The 16,402-nt window shown below is 38.5% G+C and overlaps 1 protein-coding gene across 2 annotated transcripts; it reads right to left on the bottom strand.

Moving 5' to 3' along the window:
- LOC143862292 (tRNA (met) cytidine acetyltransferase, putative (DUF616)) lies at positions 1–13,256 on the bottom strand. Of its 2 annotated transcripts, XM_077373312.1 has the most exons (11): positions 12,482–13,256; positions 10,737–10,841; positions 10,548–10,658; positions 10,237–10,450; positions 9,996–10,105; positions 9,704–9,903; positions 7,273–7,376; positions 7,116–7,181; positions 1,332–1,519; positions 1,011–1,210; positions 1–430 (listed from the first exon to the last, which is right to left on the bottom strand). In XM_077373312.1, the coding sequence occupies exons 1-11, from the start codon at positions 12,729–12,731 to the stop codon at positions 224–226; spliced, it is 1,755 nt and encodes a 584-aa protein (XP_077229427.1). In that variant the 5' UTR covers positions 12,732–13,256; the 3' UTR covers positions 1–223. The 2 variants fall into 2 exon arrangements, with proteins under 2 accessions (XP_077229427.1, XP_077229428.1); XM_077373313.1 differs by lacking the exon at positions 7,116–7,181 and having other exon boundaries at positions 12,482–13,252.
- Positions 13,257–16,402: the final 3,146 nt, after the last annotated feature.

The raw sequence follows: 16,402 nt of genomic DNA, 5'->3' as shown, positions 1-16,402 counted from the left end.
TGGGAGAAGGGCATCAACTCATTTGATATTTATTTTGGAAAAATATATATATATATATATATTTACAGCAAAAAATAACAGATATCAACAAAATTCCAGACAAAAAAATAAGAGCCACTGTCATCTCTAAATCAAACCTACGACACTCAGCTGCCCAGATCCTCTTCTTCTTATGAAATGAATAATTTTTAAATCAAAGAAGAAAAAAAATTGATCTAAACAATTAAAATGAATTGGTTTCCCTACTAATACCAGGTCTAAGGCGACGGCGTCTTGAACCCGATTTCTTCTCTCGCCCACGCTTCGCAGGCATCTTCTTGATTGGAGTTCTCGGTGATACTTTCCGAGGCATTTCATTACTCAAAGCTGGTGGTGGATGAATCGCGGTGGCCATCATGTTCATATACTCTAATAAATCTCTATGGTAGGCCTGCACAATGCCGAAAATGAATTCATATGAAAGAAAGAATCCTTAAAAAGAACACCATGCACCTGTATGTCTAGATACGACTATCAACATTAGTCAATGTATACTCATTTCAATAAATTATGGTAACTAAGAGATAGATTTATAAGAACCAAACATTCACTCCAGTCAACATGATGAATTCTTAAGCAGAAATCTCAAAAAGATGATGCACATTCAGGAAAAAAAATTGGGTTCTCTCAAATGAAGATTAACTTTTCTTCTTGTTAATTTCTGTTAAAGTACAGAAGATAAATAATGCCTTTCTCCAACAGCTTAAGCTTTTGGAGAAGTTGGTTAGTTAACATGGTATCAGAGCCAAAGGTCTCGAGTTCAAACCTCCCCGATAGCAAAATCCACATGCGATGGTCGGCCCAAAGTGGGACCACATGTGCCACATGTTTGCCAAGTGGGTCACACGTGCGGGGGAGTGTTAAAGTATAAAAGATAAATAACGCCTTTCTCCAACAGCTTAAGCTTTTGGAGAAGTTGGTTATTTAACAATTTCCAATTGGAAATGTAAATAAGATTAAGAGATGATTACCTGAACAACAAAATTGCGCCTTTCACAATCCATAAACATGTATACATTCCAGTCTACTTTAGACATTATTTTGTCCCTTACAGTAGAAAAACTGATTTGGTCTCTAGACGTGAATCGGTCAACTTCGTTGAACCAGAGACAGGTGAAGAGGTTGGTAATGGGAATGTGTTCCCTTATGATCACACAACCTTCAGGAACATCTGCAGTACCAAAAAAATATAAACACAGATTTAACTCCTGATGAAACAGAGAAGCCAAAATTAAGGAAAAAAAAACAAAAAACAAAAACAACAACAACAGAAAGAAGCACATTGCACTCACCGCTAGTAATAGGAAGCTTAGCAGAAGAATATGGTGCCAACCCCTCCCTCTTATAAAACTCTACTTGGTGATCAATGGAGGCATTTTCGTACTTTCCAGCAGCTTTATTAGCTTCTGCTTCCTCAAAAACATCAAAACGTCGGTAATGCCTGGAGATTGCAAAATTGGCATTCTTCCGCCACAAGAATCTGCAAAATAGATGGAATAATTTAAAATACCCAATACCAACTCTGCTAAACAATAGCATACAAATGCTTATGTTGATGAGGTGGCAAAACTCTGCATGTAAGGGTTAATAATCAGGTGCATTAACATGAAGCAGAATATCACACTTGAATGACAATGTTGATAGACAATATGACTCCTCCCGTAATTGTAATAATGGTTTAAAGTTTCAACTAGGAAAACGGTAACTCGGAGTTAGTACCCCTTAGTCAGGACACATAACCTAGACAGACAGTGTACATTGCTAAAGGGGCCAGCATTGTCTGTTAAATTCATTGGTACTTGTTTACATCATGCAAGCCTTCCGGGTTTTAAACTGTCAGAATTCAGTTAGTATGTTGATAAAATGCATAGGTATACCAAAACTACAAGACAAAATTAAGTTTTGAGTACGAGTTGCACCGGTCTAGCTTGGGTAATTTATCACTTAGATGTGGAGACATCTCAGTGTCATGGTGGTGTCCAGTTTCAGCAGTCATCATTTTTATTTTTTTTGGGACAATGCAGCAGTCATAAAAAAAAAATTTGGAAATGGTAATAGATTTCATTAAAGAAAAAGGGAAGACCTATCACGGGGGCAAGAAATCAAACAAATTTAAATCCTGCTTATGAACTCCATCTCTAGCAAGCTTGTCAGCAATCCCATTTGCAGATCTCCACACGTGCACAAAAACAATGGAGGAGCCTGCTGATTTGTTCTTTATCTAGCCAAAAAAATGAGCAAATCTCCAAGGAGGGACCAAGGAGCCCTTAAGCTACCTAATGACATTGAGAGAGTCCCCTTCCACAATAGTTTGGTTCATTCTTACCTTGTCCAAAAGCATAAGGCCCATAAAACCTCCCCTGATGAATCCCTTACACCTCCAATTCCAGCGGCCCCGGATTGTCAAAGCTAGAACCATCGAAATTTAACTTCAAAAGCCCAGCAGTCATAAAAAAATCTAATAAGGAAAATCACAAATCCTTCATAAGACAGACCCACATACCCTTTGGGTGGGGCACAATACCTAGAGTAGAGCAGATAGAGAAACTGAAAGCTAGTTCAACGTACTCTCTTAAATTTCTATGGAAAGCTAGTTCCACACGACCCTACCATCCAACTCAATCATAGCAATCCCAAATGAATACCCCTTATACATAACTTTTTTCCTGACAACACCCTTGTGCAATCTCAGCGAGGTTCATGTAGACATAAAAGGTTCCATCTCCAAACCAAAGTTTCTCTCAAAACATAATACTCTATGCCGCCACCTAACCACCAACCTTCAAAAAGTCATCTAGAACTCTACATACTGACCAGTGACCACAATGTACTCAACATAAATGGTCTTCTTGGCATAAATAAATTTCTCCACAACTATGTGCACATATGACTAGCCAACTACATGAAAGAAGTGATCATTTTCTATTTTCCTTTTGATTTATTTTTAACGATGATGAGAAGCAATTTAAACAAAAAAAGTGAAGAAGAGGTACTAAATACAGCCTCCTCAATTGGATAGTTACCGCTAACCCAGGATGCTCGGGTTACTCCTTGCACCGGTGAATCAACCTCCAAATTTGCTTCCACCCCCACACGATGAAAGGTACCTTGCCTGTTTGACAAAAGATCCCAGGACGACTCAATCACATTTTCCAACCTCCATGAATATTCATGCCTAGAATTCGTCCATATACATTAGGGGATCCCCCTTGGCTTTCAATGGGCCTTCAGATAATAACATGATCAACTTGGATTCCTATCTCATAGCCATCAACTCTGCCTCGTTAGAATCCTTCTCCCTAACTAGTCTTGAGAAACCAACCTAACAATGCCCTAGTGGTCCCTTACTATGCCTCTAATGCTTGCCAAACCTAAACATCCAACAATTGAACGATCAAAATTTAGTTTGATTACAAGGGAGGAGGCAACCACCAGGCAAAAATAGAGAAAGGAACCTCAAGACTTGATAAACTAATTAACGGATCTGATTTGTTTGATAGATTTATATTGAGATATTATTTCCTAGCTTAGGTGATTTTCTTTTGATTTGGAATCGATTGCTGGAACTTTTACTTGGATGAGTTGAACTCTACTGTTGAATTAATTTTGAAGCTTTCAATCTTTATGAAAATTATAGCTGCTTTGATTATCATGTGTTATTTTTTTCCGATTTGGGAATGTAAGTTGCTATCAATCTGCGAACTCCAGGTTTGCATCACCTAGAGTTCCCAAAAAATAATCCGTGAACTCTAGGTTTGCATCACCTATGCTGGCCCTCCTTTTACATGTGCCCTCTATCACCATTATCAAACTCGATAATTATGGAATTCAACACACCAGGAAGTTCTATTGAAAAGATAGCTTCCAGGAAATTCTTCTCTCCTTCACATAGGAATTTATCATCTTAGCATCCCCATCACTAGCCACTCGAACAGATAACGATAGGATAGGACTCCCTGAGGGAGGTATCACAACACCAAGGGTCATTCCAAAATCCAGCTCTGGAACCCACTCCCACTCTGTCCCTATTACATTAGCCAAAGAATCTGCCACACCACTTACTACTCTTTGCACTCCTTATACTACGTGTCTAATTTCCCAGAGAGGAAGCCGCCCTCGCCCTCTCTCCCAAATCCCAAGTACTTAGTTGCTTGGCTCTACTGCAACAAAGAATGGCGATATGATCTCCACCAATCTCTCTTTCACTCTCATGCCCATATGCACTGATTTTATAAAGTTAATCCGTTGACACGAAGCCGCTTTAAAGCACCTAAACACATCCTTAAAATTTAGGGCTTGGTCCAAAGTGGGCCCGCAGAAAAGAATAGATTAATCAATTCCCGGAAAAGAAAAGATTAATCGATAGAAGTGATTGTCTGCTGAATACACATCACACTCTCAACAAGAAAACTAGATCAAAATGTATTCACAACACAATTCCACACTGTCACTCTCTCATCCCAAGGGCCATGCAAGAAGCATCAGCCAAATTTCCCAAGAACCTCATTTCTTGGAAAAAAAAAAAAAACTGGATTTTCAGACATAGCCTGACAATCACAGTACATAATTGTCATATTACAATAGTCAACAGGTCACAGTTGAACAAGCAAGTATTCATTCCCAAACTAAACAGCTGTTCTGAATTGGCAATCCATAAAACGATAAACGTTCAATTTGAAATAAGAGTTTTTGGGACGCCATGGGATCCTAAAGGTGAGTAGGAGAGCTCCAAATACCCTCCTTGAGGACTTCTTGATGGTGAAAATGAGAAAAGAAAGGCCCGCACCTTTGAATTCTTTTATAGTTGGAATAGATTCGTAGACCGGTCGGCTGATAGAGTTTAAAACACTTTTCTATGTCCCTTTCTATTCCTTTAATGTTGCAGGGAAAAAACCAAGAAATATTTTAGCAATTTCTTGATTCGTTCCAGCATGTTAACAAAGTAGAATTTATTCTCAAACAAAACTTAACAGCTGTGTTTAATTGACAACCCATAGAACAATGCATGTTCAATAAGCAAATATAGTTATGCATCAACCAATTCGATCAGTTGTAGTAAATTTGCTGCTTAAACCCTTTTTTTGAAAAAAAAAAAAAAAGGTACCAATTTTATTTATTAAAAACAGAAGCTATAACTGATAGGAGGGGGGATGAGGCATCCCATAACCCAATTACAGCTGCTGATCCCAAAAATAGCGACCACATTAGATTGCCCATGCTTTACCTAAAGAGGCAACCTTTAGCTGTGTCGTGACTTTGGACAAGACTCACCAGGCAATCAATTTCTTCACAGCAGTTCCCATTTCCAAGTTAATGTGTAGGGATGTCAAGAAATATTAGTTCATCTTGTTTACACACAGAATTTGCCTTAAGGGTCTAGAGCCTCACCCCTTAAGGGTTGCATCTGTTGATGAATCGATCCATTAGCAATCATGCGGGTAAGTGCAAGGAGGAATGAGAGACTTTCAAAAAAGGAATGAGAGACTTTCAAAGATGAGCTAAATCTCTATAGAAGTCAGACAGCAGGCTAGAAGACATGTAACCCGTTGGCACTAAACTTGTAGGGAATATAAAGGTTTAGGAGGTATCGGTCCATTTTTTTTCCCATTAAAAAAAAGTCAGAAAGCAGGCTAGAAGACATGTAACCTGTTGGCACTAAACTTGTGAGGAATGTGAAGGTTTAGGAGTAACAGCCTAATTATAGATATGAAATGGCAGTCTAACCAGGTCTAGTCTTTCAAGGCTGTTGGAAGGTGGAAGAAGTTGCCTGATAAATCATATGATTAAACTTTGACTGTAGCTCATTGGGCAACCAAGGTTTGGTTAGCATTGGGGCTTATCAAGAACAATGATATTGGTTTTTTTTTTCAAATTGGAAACAATGATACTGGTTAACCAGAGCAAATATGTATCAGTAATTCCCAGATGGCAGGATCATATGCTTCTCTAAAGGGAATTAAAGTTTCTTCAGCTTACTTCAATAGTCCCCTAAAGAGTGGAAGGTCTCTCTCAATGCTATAAGATGAGTGTCTAGGAACAGATCAGATATATCAAAACATACGAACAGACCTCCAAATCTCTTTTCACCGCCACCATGTGAATATAACAGAGATCACTGAATCTTGGTCAAAATATGAAGTCTTTTGGTAGTCTCATACTATGAGCGACTCCTTAACGTTCATGTAACTCCTTGGTTGGAGTACTCCTGTAAGTTCTCTTGTAATCTATGTTTTCACTCTGCACTTTAAATGTACATCCTAAATCAATAAAAAAACTTTACTTATCAAAAAATAATTAGTTTAATTGGAAAGCTCTTAGCGTTTCTGCAACAGAGAAATATAGATAGATCTGTTAAAGCCAGTGACTGGTAGGATAAGTAGAAGATAGTTGAAGGAAACTCAACAGCAAGGAATGAATCTGTGAGCATAAAAACAGCATTTAACTGATTTCTGATCTAAAACTTGAAAAAATGACACACACAGTCATGGAATGTTGCCGTGCCTGTCAAGGTTGCTTGAAATTTCAAATTTGGACTGCTGCAGATCAACAGTGATGCGATCTATCTCAGACAAAAGGATAATCAAAGTTTTCCACTGCTAACTTACCAACTTCTCCAAAAGCTTAAGCTGTTGGAGAAAGGTGTTATTTATCTTTTGTACTTTAACACTCAGTGTGGCCCACTTGGCAAACACGTGGCACATGTGGTCCCACTTTGGACCGACCATCACATGTGAATTTTTGCTATCCGGGAGGTTTGAACTCGAGACCTTTGGCTCTGATACCATGTTAACTTAACGACTTCTCCAAAAGCTTAAGCTGTTGGAGAAAGGTGTTATTTATCTTTTATAGTTTAACATTCACTATAAGTTTGTAACTTCAAACAGCATTAAGACCGGTTATGTGGTTTCAGGTTCCCACAGGAAGCCCATATAGTGATGACCTTTTCGTTTGCAACTGGCACACTGTTTTCAGTAAGACTTCTTGCTTTAGTCCATCATTTGTCTTTATCAATTCACATGAAACAAACAGGAAAGTCTACTTATAAAATCCAATTACAATTGTACAAAATTACTTACATGCATTTTAAATACCATATGATCAAGTACTCAAGCTTTTGGATCCTACTCATCAAAGTTTTCCCTCTACATCATTAAAATACAATACAATGTATAAAATATTCAAATTATGGAAAGATCAATGGAACAAAAACTAAATCTGCTACAGTAAATGTACCTCTCCAAAATTTGATATGGATCCACAACAAGCTCTAGCTTTCCATCAATCCATATCGAAAACCTCACATTAGGGAAAATCCTGTGTAGTAAAAGCTTTGGAACCTGCCAAACGATATGTCAGATTATAAACCACCCAATGTACTAGCTTCAGGAAGCCATTTCTAACAGGAAACCAATATATAACAACTGCAAGGCAGACACCGTGTGAATAGAGTATTAGCAATTTATTGATGTATTCGGTCCATTTTATGAAACCTAATTTAAATGGACATGATATTATAATGTACAATATCAATCTCTAATAACACTACTAAGTAAAAAAAGGGAGGAGAAATTGGGGGCGTGGTGGTCGAGATTGGAGTCGTGGGGACCTGAGATTAGAGTCCCGGGGCCACATTCCATTAAGGTTCGAGATAGCTTGGCTAGAGGATCCCCATATGGAGGAGAAATTGGGCGTGTGGTGGGCGGAACCAAAGGTGTATGGGCCGGCAGATGTGGTGATCGGAAAGAAGCTTTGTTATGACAAGAAGAAACTAAAAGAATGGAATCAAGAAAGACAAATGTTGAGTTTAGAAAGGAAGATGTGGCTGATAGCAAGAATAGAAGAGAGAGCTAGATGAGGAGGAGGGTCAGCCGGTGTTGAGGAGGTGGAAGAAAGGGGAAGCCTAAAAGAGGAGTATAACAAGATGGTATTGTAGGAGGAAATATCAAGGAGGTAAAAATTGTGAGTGCAGTGGCTAAAAGAAGGCGATAAAAACACGGCCTATTTCCATGGCATAGCCAGGGCAAGAAGGCATGGATATCAGATTGGCGGGCTGCAAGTGAATGGGAGTAAAAAAGAAATAATGAAAGCAATAGTAGAGTTCTATAGAGGACTTTACTCATTAGAAAGTATCATCCGCCCTATTCCAAAAGAGGTGGAATTTAGCCATCTGAGGTAGGAGGATAATAATAGTATGGAAATTCCGTTCTCTGATGAGGAAATAGAAAGGGGAGTTTTTGCCTTGGCCAAAGATAGAGCTCCAGGTCCGGATGGCTTTGATATAGCCCTCTTTCAGAGCTGTTGGGATTTCGTTTGGGAGGGTATCTAAAAGATTTTCAAAGAATTTCATAAAGGACTGCAATTACATAAGGGAACATGTGCGACTTTCATCGCCTTTATTCCCAAGGTGAAAGGAGCATCTAATGTGGTGGATTTTTGGTCCATAAGTTTGGTGGGGTGCCTTTGTAAGGTGTTAGCTGGGTGTATTTGTTTGTCTCTATGCATGTATATGCTTCATAGTTTGAAATATTGGTATGGGTGCCTTATCAGTATCATTGAGCACCAAATTGAGTAAGTACCACACAGACAAGATGTTAAGCAATTTTTTATTCCAATGGAAAAGGGACTGTTTTACTAGAGTACTACCAGACTTCTACATTCTGCAAATGGTATCGGCAGCAAATCTGTAAGTATTGGCCAGTAACATAAACATTATTCCTGTACTTTAGTATGTGAATAGAATCCGATTTATGTGTCTGCAGGCATACATGAATATAATAGACCCCCAAGTATATGCACATACCAGTATACCACATACCCATCCTATCTTATTTAGTTATTCTATCAAATAAAGGAGATTTTATATGGTGTAAGCCCTTATAGTCCGGTATTTTTCATAAAGTACTGTACGGACCAAATCATAGGATGATCCAAACCTTCCATGTGATGGAACACAACGTAAATAGGTTGTGCCACAAAAATCATTTCCACAAGATGATCCTAGCCCTCCGATCTATAGAGGTTTCCATAATATGCAGTTCCTCTATAGATCGGAGAGTTGGGATCATCCAATAGAAATTATTTTTTGGGCACATATCCAACGTAGGCCTTTGGATGCTCCGGTGAGAAGAGGCGACTCGTGCCAAATTGATGGAGTAAAAAGAGGTAGGGGCAGACCGAAAACAACTTGGGTAGAAACAGTGAGGAAAGACTTGATAGCTAGGAACATAACAGAGAACATGACCTTGGATAAGATAGAATGGAAGAAAATGATCCACGTAGAAGAACCCAACTAGAGCCGGGATTAGAGCCGGATAGATTCCTTTCACCTTCTTCATGAAATTTTTCTAAAGGATTCATGTAGCGGACCCCAACTAGTTTGGGACAAAGGCTTTGTTGAGTTGAGTTGAGTTGAGAACCTATTTACGTTGTGGCCCATCACATGGGCGGTTTCGATCATCCTATAGTGTGGTCCGTACAGTACTTTTTGAAAAGCACGAGACAATAAGGGCTTACACCATATAAAAACTCCAAATAAAGATTTAATTATTTACTATATCCAACAACTATGTGAATGCTTCTTTCCCACATTTTTTTGAATGGCAATGCTTCTTTGCCACATTAGTCTAAACTCTAAACAAACCAAACCATTTAAAAGATGCCTCACCTTTCCATTGCGCCTTGCATCGGTATAAGGAAGGTTGCGAACAACAACTACTCTCCATAGTCCAAACTTCATTGTGCTGTCTATAGTACTAGAATTCTTTATATATGCTCCGGTATCTTCATCCACAAACATATAAAAGCAAATGTTTCTTTTCGCAGCCTCACTAATGTTTTTTGGCTGTTGTATTATATCATAGTTTCCTGGTCAACAGCAGATTCGTGAGAAATAAAAGTATGCACCTGCTTGAACCTAAGCAAAATAAACAAAAAGTAGTTGTAATGTTCATCAATACCAAATATGGCTGATGCAACAACTATCCCATGGCATTGTTCCATCTCAAAGAGATCGGCATCATCAATGTCAAAGCCAGTCTGCCGACCGGGTCTATTTCCTTTAACAAATCTGAATATGACAGGTAGTGTAATTAGTTGAAAACAATCATCATTCATCAATGTCAAAGAAAATAACACTTGCATAATATAATGGATTGGTACAATGAAGGGAAAAAAACTTTAATAATCAATAAATCATACCCACAATACACATTCATCGATTCTTTAATATCGAAAGAATCATTCCGCTGCTTCAGAGATGGATATCCACCAAAGGCAGAGCCTCCATATGGCTCAGTGGGAATTGGGTTTTCCTCCGAAACATATGTTAAATTCTTCAGAACAGGAGACAATGATGAGACAGTGGGCATAAGTGCTACGGCCTGCTCAACAGGAAGGTAGCAAACTGGGCATGCTGAAAGGGAGGAAAAAGATAAATCGAGACCATCAGAAAAGAAAATTATAATAATTGAAGCGTCTAAAATCTGAACATTTTAAAGACACAAACTTACAACGTGGGCCAATCCGTTTTTTATCAGCAGGTGGGGGCGGAACTGCGAAAGATTTACAAGGATGTCCTGGAGGAAGGGCACCGGCACGGACGACAGGAGGAGGAAACACAACTGGTAGAAGAGGCTGAGTTTTATTATTACCAATTACTGAGTGAATTCTAAATAAAGAAGACTTATGATCCCACTTACTATCTTGTTCTCTATGATTCACCCGAGATAAATCATAGCCCGGCAGCATGGTCCAGTTGGGCCTGATAGTATGGACAGGTCGAGAAGGCCTTGGTGCATATACATCTGAAAATGTGTCATTATGGACAGGGATACTTGTTTAAATGAATTAAAGTAGAATAAAGAAATGATATTCAAAACTTAGATACTGCTATTAATGGTTCACTGTCACTTGTTCCTTATCCCCACTAGATCTACATAAGCCTTGATGCATGATCCACTAAGAACCATGTTAATTCAGAAAGGGTTATAACAAAATAGTTTTGTGTCTTGACTATCAATGCTATAACTTAAGATTTCATGACGCGGTTTTAAATTTTGGCCAAAACATTTCGTTTCGGCCGAAATATTTTGATTCCGGCCACTTAGATTCGGACAAATACAATATTTCGTCCAAAATTTCAAGATTTAGCACGAAATTTTGAGATTTCATTAATGTTTTGGTCGAAATATGCGAAACATACAACTTTTCAGATAAAAAAAAACAGAGACATTTCGACAAAAAAATTGACAAAAATCAACTCCACTCGCAAAAAGGGAAAAACCGCGAGATTCCTTTAGGGTATGTTCGGTTGCACCAAAACCAGGATATTTTAGGGTTTTGGTTTGCATTTGGGTGCCACGTCAATAAAATGTCTTGCTTTGTTGCCAATGTAGCATCAAAATCCCTGGAAACTACCAGACAAGTTTCATAGGTAATTATTGCATATCTGTGGCGTGGCATCCATGTCTCTTCGTCATACCTTTCAAGCCAAATTTCTCAAAATAGGTGGAATTTGGCTTGGAGAATGATGCTCTCTCTCTCTCTCTCTCTCTCTCTCTCTCTCTCTCTCTATATATATATATATATATATATATATATATATATATATATATCGGGGCGAGGTTTCTGAGCTATAGCTCAGATAGCTTATCTGAGCAGTGCACTATAAATACAACATCTCCCATGTTGTTTGACACATCCAACCCATTCATTCCATAGAACCTGACATAAATAGGGTGTTCCTAACAAACCATCTCCATACAATCATCCTAACCATTCGATCTGTACAAGCACAAAATGGACCCATTTTCTAGACGTCCATTTTAAACCTCCACTAATCAACGCTTGCCATGATCCTATGGAGATGATTTCTTAGGAACACCCTATCTATGTTAGGTCCAATAGAATCAACATGTAACATAACCCAAACAACATAGCTACCTACCCTATTTATATGACCTTACTCAGATAAGCTATCTGAGGTTTCACCCTGAAACCTTTATCTGCGCGCGCACGCACACACATATATATAATGACACCCCCTCCCACTACTCTATGAGGTTGGCAACCAAATATTACTTATCACTATTCTATGAGGTAAATTCTAGGTAAATCAAATGTTTGTCTCCTCCCCATGACTACTTATACCTCTAATCTACAAGGTAAACTACCTGCAGCCAAACAGAGCCTTAAGATATTTCTAAAAAGTTAAAAAATTAAAAGAAAAATCATTCCGTCCGTGATTTCATACCAAAATGTTTCCTTCATTTTACAAGATTTCAGCCAAAATTCCGTACCTAAACTAATGACCGAAACCAAAATTTAAAACCTTAGTCATGCAATCTTCTATGATCATATCAGTAACACCAGCTAGGATAAAAGAATGCACAATCTACAAAGCATGATTATAAATAGAAACGAAAAATGGATTGGGAAATCAAACCTTTAGTAATGGCGGACATAAGTAACAAATAAACGGCAACAGGAAAAAGCAGCAAGAAACTCAACACAACCCTCCTCCGACCGACTATTTTGCGGATCCAAGGGAGAAACTTTTCCTTGTCTCTCGAGCCAGAGAGAAGCATTTTTGAGGGCTTACGCGCAAAAATGGGTGTTGTCTGAATAGGTAAAACAGCATTGTTCTGCAATGATCCATAACTCCCTGTACGTAGTCCCAATGACCCTCCAGTCATCGTCCCTTCAAAGCCACACGTTTTCCTTTCATTTCCCTTTTCCCCTCCAATAAACTCTCATTCACAATCCCCTTAATTCACAATCTGAGACCCTCCAAATCAAGATTTGAAATCCCTCTACACCAAAACTAGCACTGAATTATTCTTTAAACTCAAAAATCACAGAACCTATCCCCGCAATTTTCACTAGATTCAAAAAAGAATTCCTCTTCTCAAATCAGTCAGTACGAGAGAATCAAATAAATCAAAACTACCACAAATCAATCTATGCGAAACCCAATTAAACCTCGGAAACAAATGAATGTCCCTAAATCTGGCCCTAACGTGGACTACAGAACGGGAAAAATAAAAACCTAACAAAAACCACTACCCGATCTCACTGCAAAGATCCCCCGCCAAAATGCCCCCCAAAAAATAAAACCCTAAAAAACCTGTAACCCACTCCCAATTCCCCTGAATTTGTAGAATCTAGATTTCTATGAATTTGCTTAATCTATATAATATAAATCATAAACTTAAGGGCGCCTTAGAGATAGCTCCCCATTCGTAGAAAGCATGTTTTTAAAAAACTTTGTTTTATTTGCACAGAGCTTGTAGTTTTACAATTTGCAAATAGAGCCATCACTTTGAGTAAATTTTGCAAATCAGGTCATGCCATCTATTTGTGACCAAAATGCCCATGGTCTTTTTCAATCGCAAAAGACCAAAAATTACTTCTATATAAAACGATGAATATTACCTGGACACCTAGTAAAAGGACCAACATACCCATGAAGCTCACTCATTTGATTTGATAGGTGGGTCCCACTAACCCAATTTAAATCCATGCATCAAGCTAGGCCCACCATGTTGCCTCATGCTTTGATGGGGTAGGTTGTACAGTACAGTCATATACATGGTGGGCCCCACAACTTTACTTTGATGGGTTGGACCCATGCATAAGAATGCTAGTATATCTAAAAATGATATTCCCACACCCTTGATATTTTGGTTTTCTCAAAAGTCAACAAAAATCTAACATGGGTATTTTGGCCAAAAATTGATGGCAAGACCTGATTTGCAAAATTTGCTCAAACATGATGCTCTATTTGCAAATTCTCGAGTACTCATTCTTCAAATAAAGCAAAATACAAGACTTCTTTTGCAGAAACCCCTTTATTTTATTCTTAAAAACTCATATCTAATTTTGGAAATTAGAAAACGGGCAAGTAGGTAAACAACGAATTACCTACGGGCAATGAGGTTGATAAACGGAGGAGTCCTTTTCCAACGGTTTTTGCAAGGGCGCTAGTCATTCCAAGCCCATGGATGTCTAACATTGTGAGCCACACCCAATAAAAAAATGTTTAAATTGGTGTTCCCTGCCCTAATGCAGTGGTTAGGATAGAGATGGTGGCCCCTCCCATCAATAACATTAGGGGGCTGATAAGTGAGAGATTCGCCCCTTCAAGAATAAATTGAACCCCCTTGTACCGCTTGTAACTTGACAACCGGTTCCCTCTCTCTCCCCGTGCATGGGGCCAGCGGATGAATGATTTAGATGATTAAAAAAAAGGATTAGATCGGACGGTTAAGATCATCCGATGGAGATGAATTTTGGGGCATGACCCATTCATGTTGAGCATGTTGAGCCTCAACAAATGATCAGTTAGGATCTCTGAACAAAGTGGCCCCAATGAATTTTCTAAAACAATATGCACTACATGATGTAAACGCATAGGTGGCCACACTGTATATTGCATCCGTGTTTGGAAAAATATAATTAAGCCCACCTTGTTTGAAGCTCCAAACCATTCATTTGATGGGCCCCGATGTTGTTTGACCGTGCCCCATAAATCATCTCCATTGGATGATACTAACCCTCTAATGTGCCGATTAACTACACAATACAAAAATCTCTATGGATCGAACAGCTAGGGTCACGGTACGACGTATTTACGTCGGGGCCTAACGATTTAATAGTTTAGATCATTCAACAAGTGCGCCCCACTATTTTTTTTAAAAAAAAATTATGACCTACGTACAAACACAATATATCACATATTAATTAGAAAATTCATTGGGACCCCTCTTATTCTAATATCCAGACTCAATATATTGCATATTTATTAGAAAATTCATTGGGACCACTCTTATTCTAATATCCAGACAGTTCATTTGTTAGGCCCTAATGTGAATTTGACTTTCCCCAAAAAACACTCAATGGGATGATCATAACTCACTGATAACCAGAGGTTGATCGACTTACTCAAAAAAACAAAAAAAAATATATATATATATATATATATATATATATATATATATATATATATATATATATATATAGGCTGATCAGAGGATTTTGATCATCCCACAGAGATTATTTTATGGCCAAGGCCTATTAACCCTGGGCCCAATAAATGAACCGTATAGAACTTTGAACTGAGTGGGCCCAAGTGATTTGCTTCAAAAAAATATACACTTTTTATAGTGTCCACCTTCTTCAAAGATCTAAACCAAAAACTATTTGAACCCTCCGTATGAACAAATAAACATGTTTATTTTCATTTGTCATTATTTTTTTAGTTTAAGAGGAATGCTAGACTCACAGGAGCCCTTGCAAAAAATAAGGGAAAGGGTGCCCTCATTGGTCAAAACTGCTTTATGGCAGTTATGACCGTGATTTTCTGCGCATCCTAAATTGGTTTTGACCAATGACGGCGCCCTTTCCCTGTTTTTTTCTCAGAGCACCTGTGAGTCTAGCATTCCTCTTCGTTTATTAAAGAACCTTTTTTTTGTCATTGTCGTTCATGGCATCATTGTGGAACTTCTCAGTTTTTTTAATTCAGTTTTTGGCACACTTCTAAGCTAATAAGCTTTATTCTCCCCCATTTAGTTTTTTCATCCAACATGGCACGGGTGTTTTAAAAGGAAAATGTTATCAGCACTACCATATTTTGATGATTGCATTCCTCACTTTATTAAAAAGTACTTGATGACCCACACCATAGGATGATCCAATCCGTCCACTAGATGGGTCACAGTCTAAATAGGTTGTGCCCCAAAAATCATTTCCTTAGGTTGATCCTAACCCTCGATCCGGATCAACCTATGGAAATGATTTTTGGGGCATAACCTATTTAGGTTGTGGTCCATCTAGTGGACGGTTTGGATCATCCTATGGTGCGGGCCATATCTTACTTTTTAATAATGTGAGGAGTGTGATCATAAAAAAATGGTTGTGCTGACAACATTTCCCATTTTAAAAATCCAAACCCACTAAGTCAAGAATGAAACAAAAACGACGTATTCTCTCTACATGTAACGCATCTTGGGACCTCAGGTAGAACTCATCCTCAAAAACTAGCTGTTAAGGGGAGGAATAGGATCCACTAATATTTTTTATGTAGGATTTTTTGCTTTCACGTGGAACCCCTGACAGTCTCCTGCTCTATGTGGAAGCAACGTGGACAATCTCGCCCTCCACACGGTAGGAACGTGGGAACTACGAGATCTTCCCCAAGGGATTTTTTCCGTCCCCGAAGACATATCTGGGTTATCGAGATCTTTCCCAAGGGATTTTCCTTGGAGTCACAAACCACGCCCCAACTCTGATGCCACTTTGTTGGGACGTCGGGCAGAACTCACCCTCAAAAGCTAGCTATTAAGGGGAGAGTGCCCATTCTCTTATA

The sequence above is a fragment of the Tasmannia lanceolata genome, unplaced genomic scaffold (genome assembly GCF_043159265.1).
Source record: "Tasmannia lanceolata isolate RefF3 unplaced genomic scaffold, GAP_Taslan_0.1 ptg000037l, whole genome shotgun sequence".
Taxonomy (NCBI): Eukaryota; Viridiplantae; Streptophyta; class Magnoliopsida; order Canellales; family Winteraceae; genus Tasmannia; species Tasmannia lanceolata.
This window is presented reverse-complemented; position numbering and strand designations above follow the sequence as displayed.

Coding starts and splice junctions, on each gene's coding strand:
- LOC143862292 (XM_077373312.1), bottom strand. CDS start 12,731: ATGACTGGAGGGTCATTGGGACTACGTACAGGGAGTTATGGATCATTG. Junction 1,520..7,115: donor ATATGGTATTTAAAATGCAT/GTAAGTAATTTT, acceptor TCTATTTTGCAG/ATTCTTGTGGCGGAAGAATG. Junction 1,211..1,331: donor TAAGCTTCCTATTACTAGCG/GTGAGTGCAATG, acceptor TTGGTACTGCAG/ATGTTCCTGAAGGTTGTGTG.